This window comes from Colletes latitarsis, chromosome 2 (genome assembly GCF_051014445.1).
Source record: "Colletes latitarsis isolate SP2378_abdomen chromosome 2, iyColLati1, whole genome shotgun sequence".
In the NCBI taxonomy this organism is placed as follows: Eukaryota; Metazoa; Arthropoda; class Insecta; order Hymenoptera; family Colletidae; genus Colletes; species Colletes latitarsis.
The window spans coordinates 11,755,979-11,769,121 of record NC_135135.1 but is presented as its reverse complement, the minus strand read 5'-3'; the positions used below and the strand labels follow the sequence as shown (position 1 = coordinate 11,769,121).

Below are 13,143 nucleotides of genomic sequence, written 5' to 3'. Positions count from 1 at the left end.
TGGAGATTCGGGGCTTGAATGGACTCTAAAGCGACGTTTTGAAATCTGGCTACACGCGATCTGCCTTTGAGACTGAGAAGTATTTGGGAGACGAAAGAATAACTGCCAGTCCCTTTGATTTTTTAATTCACCGTTTCCGCTGTTTAGTCACACTGAATAGTCTTCGATCGTTTATTCATGGTGAATTCTAACGCGGAACAGCTACTTCAATAGTCAATTTAAGATACAAAAACAATGAAAACAGTTCGAGTAAACATGTGCTGTATTCGAACAGGTTCCCAAGTTATAGTTACAACTTACTTGTACAGGAAATTCTTGAAATTACTATAGTCGATCTAAATATAAATCTGTAAACGTCATAGAGTTCCACAATCTTTAAAATATTCTGATTATTACAATGTTTCGTATACATTATCAAAGTATTCAAACACTGGTAATGAATTTTGAATTTTTAAATGTATTTAAGAAGCCCCAAAAATAAAAATCCAGCATGAAATAGATCGTTCAAGATCTGCTTAGCTATCAGAGTTGTGAAAATTTCATTCGTTATTTGGTAATCGAATTTGTGGTGATTCAAAATTTAAATTTTTATTTGAAATTAGTTTTGATCCAGTGCTTTGCTCTCCCAAATATCGTTACAACTAAACGAAACTTGAAAAGTTTCAAAGAATGGAGCAAATATTATTCGATAAATCTATTCTAAATAACGAATACCTGATTTTACGTTGTTTATTTTAACGAATAAAAATATTGGTCTGGACCAAAACAGAAAACAAAATAGTGAAAATTTACAAAATGGTGGCGGTTTGAATATTGAAAATCGATTTTCTTGACTTCTTTTCATGTTTAACGAGCTAAAAGAACAATAAAGAAGATTCATTTTTTATCATTTTGCTACACACCATCATACTAACCATAGACATATAATTTAGTCAGTTTTGAGTATTTTCACTTGAAAAAAAATTGTGAACATTCATGAAACATTGATAAATATGTATGCAAAATGTCGAAATTAAGAAATTTATACCTTTTTTGTAAAAAAAATTCCTAAGAAGACTAAAAAAAATACTCTGGACTAGAATACTCACGTCTATGTAGAAAATAGAGGATCCCAGATAACAGCTGACAAACAAAGAAGTAATTGTGGGTCGCGTGTCGAGCGATAGCGATCGCGCACAATCGCTGGGCATCATCATCACACGGGGCCCGTGAGTTTCCGGGCATGCCAGTGGGGCCCTCCATTCATGCTCTTCATTCACCCTCGAAATTGCGCGCGAACGACGCCAGCGTGAGATGAACGAGGACTGCGAAAGACGTCCTGAAAGACGTCGGACAAAGGGAAAAACAGGAGAACCGTGAGAAAAATAAAGTGGGGGAACTGCGTCGATTTTTTCTTCGAGCCGCGTCGAAGGTATTGACGTCCATTGTCCGTTTCAATGCAAATTGCGGCGATGCGTGCGTGCGAAACACGGCGAGGTACCGCGCTAAACAGATTTCCGTCTTTTAGAAGACCGACCGAATGAATGGACGCGCGAGACGTGAATGGAAAACGGCGAGGTCGCGAAAACGCAGAGCAGGATGGAGCATGATCGCCTGTAACGGTCATTGAGATCGTCGACGTTTAAGGAATTGACGAACTGAGAATTGTCTCCGGTAAAATCGACGAAACTGCCGCGATCGATCGAGTTACAAAACGGCGTGATTATGGTCTTTCAATGTGTCCGGTGCTTTCTCACGTTTCAGACTTTGAAAAGTACGAATTGTCGAAGAACGTACACTCTCGTCCATAAGCCACCGGAAAGCTTAACACTTTGCGGTTCGAGACATTCTTCATATTTCGTTTCAGCTATTTCCAATTAGAGTAACTCGCGAAATTGTCCACACGGTACTATAGTTTCTAGTATTCTACCACATGGTAGTACATATAGCTTATTTAATTGTTTGTTTGCATTTCTCTTTGATGCTGAAGTATCCAATTTGTTGGAGTTATCCTTCTGATTTATGATATATTAATGGAAAGTTGCCTTTGTTTTGAATATAGTTTATTTCCCTGTTTAAGTAAATGAACGATTCTGGAGGAGTATATTCTGTCAGACTCGTTAAAAATTAACCCTTTGCACTCCAATGACGCTGCTACGGTGACATACATAATATCTATCACGACTCGATTTAAGATTTATGTATAGTAAAACAAACCTAATTGACTAAATGATTTTAACTCGTTCGTAAAATTTGTGATTGCTGATAAATCTAGTGAAATTGGAGTCTGGTGATATGTATTTATACCTAAGCATATTCCAAGGCATTTTCGTACAGAAAATTTTAATTTTTCCATTTTGCTGGTTCTAATATTAAACCAAATTGAATAACCATGCGTTATGATAGATTATGATAGGATAATGGCAAGGAATTTTAACAGAATTGTTAAGATCCTTTGAATAGAAAAAACGTTTGTGAAAAATACCTTTTGAGCTTTGTCTACCTCAAACGATGGTCGTAATTCATCTTAAAATCTAGACGTATGCTTAAATAGCGAATAATGTCTTTGTGAGAAATTCTTCGATTGTGATCGTTATTATCATAAATATACAACTTTGCCTTTACGAACCAGCAGAACTCGAGATACTCTAAGTTTTGAACCACTATCTGACGGATCTGCTTCCTTACCGAAGAAACATACGATTAAACTGGTTTATCAAACACTGACCTTCGGGTCGTGTCACGGAGTCCCAAAGAAAAATGAGTAACGCGACGAAGAAAATAGTCTAATTTTATTCAGTTGCGACAGGGAGTGCGCGCAAGCTGGGTAGCTTCTTCACGGATCCCAAAGACATCGGAGAGAAACATTATCCTCGGCACAGGATACTTGGTACAAGAAGAAATCGCCGATGGTAAGTGATATGCGAGGCAACAAGAGTTTCCTGGGCCGCTCGTATGCGTAAGACTTCTCTCTCTCCTCGGAACGTTATGCAGGTTTACGGGTGTGGACGGGCCGATATGTGTCATACACGCGCGTACGCGTGTGTCGACATTCGTGTCGACCGGGAATATCGAGACGACGCAATATCGACTTACGTTACACGACCAAACGAGCATCTATCTCGGTGGGAAACGAAGCCCCACGGCTTCGTCTGTTCGACGTTGTTCTTAACGTTCGATCTCTTTCGGACGGCGACACCCCTTTCCACGATGCTCGTTCAAGAAAGGATTCGCGATTCTGCCGGGCCATGTTGCCTTCCACTTGGAAGTCTCTATCCCCAAGTATCCTGGAGCACCAGATTACCTGGAACACCGACAGAATTCTTCCAAAACTTTTGGTAGGCTCTACCAGAATGAATAAGGCCCAAGAGAAAACGTCTTTACTTGCAATAGTACTTGGAGTCAAGATTGAAGCACCCTTCCTCAGTGATATGGAAAGCGTCGAGAGGGTTGATAATTCTGAATTCAGGAAAGGATTTGCAATTTTGCCAGGCTACGTTGCTTTCCACTTGGAGGTTTCTATCCCCAAGTATCCTGGAGCACCAGATTACCTGGAACACCGACAGTATTCTTCCAGGACTTCTGTTAAACTGGTCTAAAATGAGTAAAACCCAAAAGAAAACATCTATACTTGCAATAGTACTTGGAGTCAAGATTGGAACGCTTAAGCACCCTTCCTCAGTGATATGGAAAGCGCCGAGAGGGTTGAGATGCAGTCTGCGTGAGATTTTCAAACTTTGCCCAACGAGATGAGACAACAGACAGATTCTGTTTGTATTTATCAACACTCAATATTAACATTTAGTTTGTTGCTTTTGTTTGCTGTCTCGTTAGATAAAGTGTCAGATCTGTTGGTTGGTGAAATAACTGACAAGATCACAATTGTATATTCACAACACTTTATGACAGAAGAAAGACGTGTTCGCTTTAACTGCCGACACAAGACTGTACAGAGAAGTCGACAACGTGCACAGCACTTTTATAAAGCCTAAGTGGCACCAATACAATGTCTATTGTATGATAACAGATGTCACGATTAGCCCCATGCTCGAATTTCCATATTCTAAGAAGATCGAGTGCTGCAAGAAGATAGGATTTAAGAAACCTCTGTCGGTGACTAATGGAAATGCTGATTGACGCATTACGTGAAGCGACAGTAGTACTACTTTTGTTCGAACATTCCAAGACAGCTGTTCCCGCGATTTTTGGGGTGATTAGAAAACGAAGGAATCTCGAGCGATGACCAAGGCACGAAGATAAGGTCGATCGAATCACCAGCTAGCGGTAGCGCGAAGCTGGGTGTGGGGCAGAGTTAGGTGGGAGAGAAACCGAGAAACGACGAAATGACGGCGGTCGATGGACGGTTCGTTAAGTAGATGGCTGGTCGGGGGACTAAGCACCAAAACCACCTCACTGTGGTTTCACACCCGCAAAGCAACACAGAAAGAGGAAGACAGAGACACGAAGAGAAGGAAGTAGTAAACAACTCGGAGTTCCTTTGGTCAGGACTCGTGCGTTCCTTCGGTCAGGATCGACGCGGCGAGGTTACACCTCTGCGATTCTTGAAAGAGTTTCCTGAGAGTCGGTTGAACGGTGACCAGCGCCGTGACGACACCAAGGCGATCAATGAATGCTGAGTCAACGATGGGAAAGCTGAGAGAATGGATCGTTGATCTACGATCTACTTTACTCTTGTTCCGCGTCATACCGAACAATTTACTGGTGACCTTTCTATAATTATCATCGTGATGCTTAACACTTGTTCCCAGCGTCGAGAATGATAAACTTATCTCGTGCAAGGTTTCGTACAATCTTTTCGTCTTTCATTTAACTTCTTGCGAATCAAGACACCTCAAACTCCTGGAAGTTCCTTCATATCTCTGTTTAACTTCGGGACTTAGAATGGCCCTTCGCTAATATTTGCTATTTCGTCCCTCGATATTGTTCGCAAAGTTATCCCCACCAATTTCTAGAACTGCTTCGACGTGGCGATTATCTATAAATCGTGATCAGAATCATCGAAAGAACATAAATAACATTTTTATATTTTCCAGTTTACAACTGTGGAATTATTTTAATTGCATTGGTGAGTTTTTTCCAATAGAAACGGTATGATAAGAATTAGAAAAGGAATGCAAAATAAATTATATACTTATCGTGATAGTAATGTTAGTAAGGTGAGAAATATCAATAAAACTAAGAAAAAAGTAGGACTATAACGCAAATATAAAAATGTGATTATACATATATTTGTATAAGATACATAACATTATTTTTGTTAACAATAATCTATTAAAATCTTGAAAGAAGCAGCGAACATTTACGAGGGATTTCTCTGTTTCTCTATTTCATTACAATTTTCAAAAATTCCAAAATAGTTACCACCAATCGGTACTACCTCTCAACGACGAAAAGATTGTATTCTAAAACATTTCCACATTTAATTTATCGTACGCTAGAACGGGATAGCAAACTTGGTAATAAAAGTTACGGTGGAAACAAATCTTGGTAAAAAACTTACCGATTCTGTCATTTTCCATATTGAAATCATAACGAAATTGCGTACAGTTTTTTTCTAAAACAAGAACCATAGCCTATCAGAATATACAATGTACGTTCAGTTTAGAATGATGTTTGTATTGCAAGAGATGGGAATAAACGCAATTACTTTTAAGCCAACGAGAATAGACAGGACCAGCGTCCAAGTTGTTCGTGAGCAGGAACATTCACCCGATGAAAGGAGTCAAAGAGGAGACGATCCTCAGCCAAGGGTTTCCTGCCGATTCTTCTCCGTAGAATCGATCTCCCTTCCTCCTATAGTTCATAGAACCGGGTTCTTCCTCGTCTTTCCTGAAGAGGCTCGAAACGGACTATTATCCAACAGATGGTCGCCCGAACGCCGACCCGCAGTGGCGTGCCTTTGTTTTGTTACCGTTGTTCCGGTAATTGCGGCAAATACACGGCCATTTTCGGTAATCACCCGCACGCCCCCATCCCCGAGGCGGTCCCCTTTGAGAATTCCGAAACGACCTCGACCTTCCTCGGCCCCGGTAGGCGCAACGACAGTTTTGCCAGGGGACCCACCACCAGCGACCTCGACCTCATCTCGAAGATCGACTATCTTCGCCTTGGGCAAATGGATCGTTGACAGAGAAGCTTGATTCCAAATTACGAGTTGCGTCTAAGAAGTAATCAGACCGATTTCTATTCTCTGGCAATACTGTATGCTTGTTACTGAAACGTATAGCCGTACTCTATCTCCAGTATAAGTTTCAGTTCGAATGAAATAACAGGTGCGATTCGATAGCAGTGTATTGAGCAGGGTTATGCAACTAAATTTTTTATCAAACTTAAGGGGGACTTCGGATAAAGTAGATGAAAAATAAGGATTCTTTGCAAATTTTTAATGAAAAGCTATGAGACTTCTCGATATGAGAGTTTCGCTTACTTTGTTACTCATTTTTTGAGAAAACACACAAATTTTTTTAATATAACATAGTAAAAAATGTAGGAATTCGATAATGACACGTGTATATAGGCTCTTTTGAAAAACAGATTCAAATGGCTGATATCAGAGCGAATGTTCTGCTCATCCGAAACGAAGAAATCGAAATGTATTGTACTTAGTAAGGATACAGTTGTAGTTTGAACTAAAAAAAATGCAATAACTCAATTTTTTAAAATTGTTAATTCACTTTAAAGTTCAATTTTTCCTCGTCTTTTCCGTCTTTGAGGTTAAAAAGAATGAAATTACATTCCAGATTTGAATATCCTTAGTTTATTATAAATTTCAAATCAATCGGCCAATTAAAGTTTACGATATCGTGTCAGGCATTTTCAAAAATATAAATCGCTCTCCATTTTTTATATATAATTACTAATGATTAACAGCACAGCCCAACATACAGATTTGAGTCCACGAGACTTTGCTTCTTTTCAAAGCTAGAAAACTACCACAAAGATCGTTGTTTAGAAACCATAATCACCATTCAGGAGGTTGTAACCGATCGACTGAAAACAGTTTTAGTATAGCTTCTGAAGCACACTATTTTTAAAGAGACAATATAAAATCAATAAGTGAGATATATTTTACGTACTTACAAGAGACACAAATTGTCCGATTCTGGTTTTAATGTACTTTTGTAGAAAGACCCTTTTTGATGCATGTAAGATATTAGACATAGATTCTCGATAATTTCTAAGGTATAAATAATTAAAGATACACGAGAAGGTGTGTCATGATACAAACTTCGTGCTTTAAGATTACAGTGGTATATTTTATTGTCTTAAAAAATATGCTTAAGATCAAAGTGGTACGGTCGATGTAATTCTCTTATGGATGCACCTGTGTATTGTCCATCGAAGTCCCGCGCTGACATCTGAAATAATTCGATACGAAAGACTCTAATCTGCTCGAATGCAGATCTAAAGGCCTGCCTATAGGTTTACGAGGGAATTAGCAACCGTTAATTACAAAACCGCCGTCTGTTTCTTGCGCGTTGCAGCCCCTCGTAAGCGTTGGAATTACGAAGCGTGCAGCCGAGTCAATGGCGAAACCCGAGATTTATCGGCTATTAAAATCGACGGTTTTCTAATCAATTCTCTCTGCGACTTCCCCGCCTTGACCCGGCTGCAGCGAACCTGTTGGTTTCCATTAACTCCGTGAAATATAGGTTTCTCGCTTCGAACGGATAAAAAGGAGCTCGCGAGCAGATAATCGACGCGAAACGCTTTTATCCTGGTGGACTTTCGCGATTCTGCGCGATTTTCTCCAAAGCAGGGAAAGTCCCAGAACGTAAAAATATTTCGTTTTATTTAATTCCTTCGAAGAAATATTTTTCTTGGCTATACCGACTACAGTCAATTCGAGAAAAGCATTCAGACTTAACCCTTTTTGTTTTGTTTTGTTTATTTAACGGCGAATAATTTCTAAAGAATTTTCTGATGTTCGAAACAGTAAAAATATGTTGCCTAGTATATGGTTAACTCACGGAAGATAGCAGCGATTAATCTCCAGATTTTCCTGACTCGATACCACTGAATTCCTACTTCGTTAGGTCTTTGAAAAGTTTCTTCAAGATCTACGAAACCTATCAATTTGACAAACTTTAAACGTCCTACTTTAAGTGGCAGAAATCACAGATATTACTTCTTAGCAGTTTATGTTGAACTTCTTTGATGGAATGGTATGAATACATATTCATATCAAAGTGGATCTTCAACTTTACGAATCACGTTTGGGTTCATTTTAAGAATCATTACTGTAGAACATACTTTAATGTGCCTATCAATATAACAAGTTTTAATAGGAATAGATACACGATAAATGTCTACAAATCTAGCGTTAACCCAAATGTAAATGCATCTACTAATTGTTAAATTATAGAATGCATAAAGTGTAAATTTATTTACGGACCCTACAATCGATCTTCGTAGGAATAGAAAAAATACTAATTTTCATCGTTCGTTCAAATCTGTCGCTACGTCTTCGAGCGAGCGGGCAAAGTTAAGGCGAGAAAATTTATTTTCTGCCAAATCTTTGGCGGAGACGAGTCGTAAAGTTTGAAAATTGCAAGGTTTCTCTGAGACTGGAGGTGTTCTTGGAACCGATTGGACGATGGACGCGCGTTTTGTCATCGAGCGTCCGCCGAGAATTACCAATGCCTGGACTTTCCACCAGCTCCTCTCGTTAAAGGAATCTAGACATCATGTATGCGGCTCTGTGATTATGAGACGGACGGTTCCTTGAACTTTGCAGTCAAGTTCGCGTCGAATCATCGATACGTTACGTTATCGCGAATCTATAATACCTCTTTATTATCATTTCGAATGGGAAAGGAAGCATTATATGATCATTCGTCGTCGGTAAATGATGAATTACAAGTAGAACTTAGCGATACGAGGCATCGTTGAATCGTAAAACAGTTCTGACGTTAAGAATTTTTTGAACCAGTATACTAAGACAATTCCTACTCGAGTAGACTTATTGAGAACCTGAAAGATGTTTGGGGCCTCACGCTGGTTTTTAGGCGTAACCACATTTTAAATTATTTATTTCGAATCTTATGGATACTACGTAATCATGATAGGGGTTAGTTATTTCACACAAAGTTACACACCCCCTAGAAGGATTCTTGAGATTTAGAGACGAGAGGATAATCAATGTTTTGATGTTCAGAATATTTTTTCTTGTCGTAATTTTAATCAGATATGAATAGTTTTCTTTTAAATTTGATGTCATTGAATCCTCCACAGATCTACCTAACATCAACCCTTAAGACTCTAAGTCTAACCCTCGTGGCTTCAAATTCCATCAATCTATACAGGGTGTTCGGCCACCCCTGGGAAAAATTTTAATGAGGGATTCTAGAGGCCAAAATAAGACGAAAATCAAGAATATCAATTTGTTGATGGAGGCATCGTTAAAAAGTTATTAACAATTAAATTCAAAAATTTCAAATCGTTCTGGAAAAATTATTTTCAGTTGCAGGGGTCAATTACACTCATTTTTGGTCATTAGATATACCCTCGAAATCCTACCCACTTTCGAGAAAAAAATTCCTTACCGAAAATCTAATTTCAGGCCAGAAATGTCCGCCCGAATTTTCATGCGAATCTTTAAAACGTCATAACTTCTGAACGGATTGGACGATTTTAATGTTTAAAAAAGAAAACTACGCGTATTTTGGTGGAGAATATATACAAATCGCAAAAATATTCGAAAAGTTGGTCCTTGACCCTGCAAAATGAGAAAAACCCCATAAAAATGGTCCACTTTTCAAACAGCCATAACTCCTACAATAGTGAATATATTTCAATGAAACTTTTTTCTGAAGTAGAGCTCATGGGTACCTACAAAAAAGTATTAGACAATTTTTCTGTAGGGTGTCAAACAAAATTACTAAAAACGAAAAAGGAATTTTTAAGAAAAATCGACAGGGGGTAGGTGCCTAAATTTTTCGACGAAAAAAAAAAAATTTCAAATCGTTCTGGAAAAATTATTTTCGGTTGCCGGGCTCAATTACAATCATTTTTGGTGAATAGACATACCCCCGAAATCTTGCGTATTTTCGAGAAAAAAATTCAGTACGGGCGGAACTTTAAACGTTAATAACTTTTTAATGAAGCCTCCATCAACAAATTGGTATTCTTGATTTTCGTCTTATTTTAGCCTCTCCCATTAAAATTTTTTCCAGGGGTGGCCGAACACCCTGTATACCTTAAAAGATGTTACGGGCCTTATCTGCCTCATTAGAAAGCGTGGGTATCTTCTAAAAACAATCGAATAACTGATACCCTAATAACCTATCCGAACGTACACTACAAATTAACGATAAAAAAATGAGTTTCCGTTTGAAAAAATTGAACCTTGACCGAAAATAAGCTTCGGAGCCCAAAATTTGATCAGTCTGGAACTGGTGTTGTAACATTTTATCAGCAAACTTTGAAGATATTATGTAGGTATTTCTGTCGACTTCTCGATAACTCACATTAGTTAATGGATTGATTCGTCTCAACTTTTTCAATTACGCAAACCAATACTTTGCTAGTTACTGCACTCCGGTAGATATCTCGAGCGGTACGTTAATAAATTGCATCAGGACGATAAGTAAATGAAATAAAATAATTTAAAAATTTAAAAAAACCTAGGGGAATAGACGTTGTTTTATAATAAGACGAAGGCCGTCAGGGACGGGAAGCAAACTCTAGTGTTACAGATGCCGAATGAAAGCTGAAACGGCTCATCGAGGGGAATAAAGAAAAAGACACGAGGTATTGTGTGTCGGTGCGCGGACTTTTTCGTGAAACATTATTCTCGATCTCGCGGAGCCGTGAATATGCATTTCATAATCGGTTCTGATTCGTTGTCGATGAACGATCGAGAGTCAGCAACGCGGCGGTAAAAAAGTTTCGCCGAATCATCGATGACTCAATGCGTGAGCGCAACGTTTTCCTCTCTGTTTCCGTAACTTTTACCAAGCTGCTTGTCTCGCTGTTCCCGCCGGGGTATTTGGACATTCATTGGACGTCCGACGGAAGTCGCGACGGGCCGCGATAAATATTTCACGAGATGTTAATTAATATCGGGTAATTGCCGCGAGTTGAGTCGTCGAAAGCATTGGCGCGATCCTATCGTCGATAATCCGTCAGATTTCTTTTTGTTCGGTCCTTTGAAAAGTTGGTAGAAAGGAGTTTCGAAATAATGAAAACGCGAAGGCGAATGTATAACGATGGCTTCGACGCCAAGGTAAAGAATTCTTTGCATCGTAATGTACTCACCTGTACCTATTATATACATAAATATTTTCAAGTTCAAGCCTCTCTCACTGCGTCACCTGCGCAAAACTCTTACAAAACCAGGCACTTAATGTTTTTAACATTACTTACAACACTCAAAATTTTGAGTTTAAACCATCGTGAACTAAATACGTAACCTAAAATTTATTTCCAAATTTATTTCCCTCGAAGTCTCAACTTGAAAATTAGTTTCTCTAGTTCCATAATGGTAAATCCTGTTACCCATATATGGATGACGTGGCTGTCGAAGTGTTAAGGTGTTAAAATAAAAATCTCATCCGAGGAGTTGCAGGAACCGGAAGTTGCTATTTTGTTAATTCATTCGCGTTGTGCAAAGGGATACGCAGAACAGTTAATTAACGAAGCACGCTACATTTTGTTGCAGATACGGGCGCAGGCACCACAGAATGGGCCTATTCGTCAGCGGCGCCATCTTATCCAGCGCCTCCGGTGAGCAGCGGTGGTTCCTTTTCGCCGATACCTGGCGGCGCGTTTTCCTATCCAGGAGAATCCCTCTCTCACCACCCGACCACGGAACCCGTGCCGTTACCCGCTGGTGAGCATTCGAAAAGTTCGCGAGAGCATGCCGCGTCAGGCTGAAAAAGGAAAAAACCGACGCGTAACGTCCCGATACTGTTGTGACGCAGGAGGCATTCGAGGAACGCGTTCTCTTCTTCCTCTGTGTGACGTAATCGAGAGTTGCAAGAGCGGTATGACGTGCCACGGAGCAAACAGCTCGGAACAGTCGTCAATCCGCTGTATCTCACGATTGCAACCATCTAGTATACTATGCACTCAATGAAATTTCCGTATTTTTATTACAATTTTTCCTATTTTTGACAGCTATCGGCGACCGAATCTTCTTTCATTTTTCGATGGCTCAAATAGTCCTTTTCTATTCACTAAGATCTTTATAATTTGCAAAACTATAATAGCAGTAATTAAATTAGATAATGGGGTGTGTCTTGGAGGGAGGAAATATTAGTTTTCCATTCTATATCTTGGATCATGTGATTCTTCACGAATTCTTGCAGTTTTGTGTTTCCAGGTAAAAGGTAACTTCGTTATTTCTGGACATACAGTATATTTTCGGTAAAGAATTTTTTTCTCTATTGACTAAAAATGATTGTAATCGACACCTGCAACCAAAAATAATTTTTCCGGAGTGATTTGAAATTTTTTAATTTAATTTTTTAATAACTTTTTAACGAAGCCTCAATCAAGAAATTGATATTCTTGATTTTCGTCTTATTTTGGCCTCTAGAATCTCTCATTAAAATTTTTCCTAGGGATGGCCGAACACCCTGTATACTAGTACTAAATTTATTAATCTTGTTTGCTATTTCTCCAATGGAGGAATCCTGCATCCTAGTACTCATCTATGTATTTGTATTTCATCATCAGACTTTTCCTTGTGGGATTCTGATACAAAATTATTTACAATATCGCAATGTGAATATTATAAAATTTTCTATTTCAACGTCAATACTCACTCTTTCTGAGATACGGATGACGTTTCTTGTTCGTGACAAAACAAATCCTTTTCATACGAATTTCGTTCTGACCTCGGTCAGCATTTTATTATTTCTGTTTCCAAACTGAGAACACGCAAATTTATTTGCATCCACTATTTTACGATGATGATGCTGCAGTGTTCATACAATTTTATAATATAAATCAGATTCTCGTAGAAATTTCGCTGAGTGTATCGTTCGACGTTTGCCAAGTTCCCAGTGCCTCCTGATCTCCATCGGTTCACAGTTCTGCGATTCTTTAAATCGATTTCGTGTCTTGGATTAGCAATGTACACGTAACATTTGCTTTCCATAACCTTCCTGAATCTCCATCAGCCACCAGCTTCAACCA

General features: G+C 38.8%; 1 protein-coding gene across 2 annotated transcripts in view; it reads left to right on the top strand.

The window, feature by feature from the left end:
* The window catches only part of LOC143351476 (uncharacterized), a 57,680-nt gene that overhangs the window by 43,303 nt on the left and 1,234 nt on the right, over window positions 1-13,143 (top strand). For both annotated transcript variants that reach the window (XM_076782997.1, XM_076782998.1), the window contains one exon: window positions 11,663-11,833. In XM_076782997.1, the coding sequence (XP_076639112.1) occupies window positions 11,663-11,833 (171 nt within the window). The remainder of the gene's footprint in view (window positions 1-11,662; window positions 11,834-13,143) is intronic.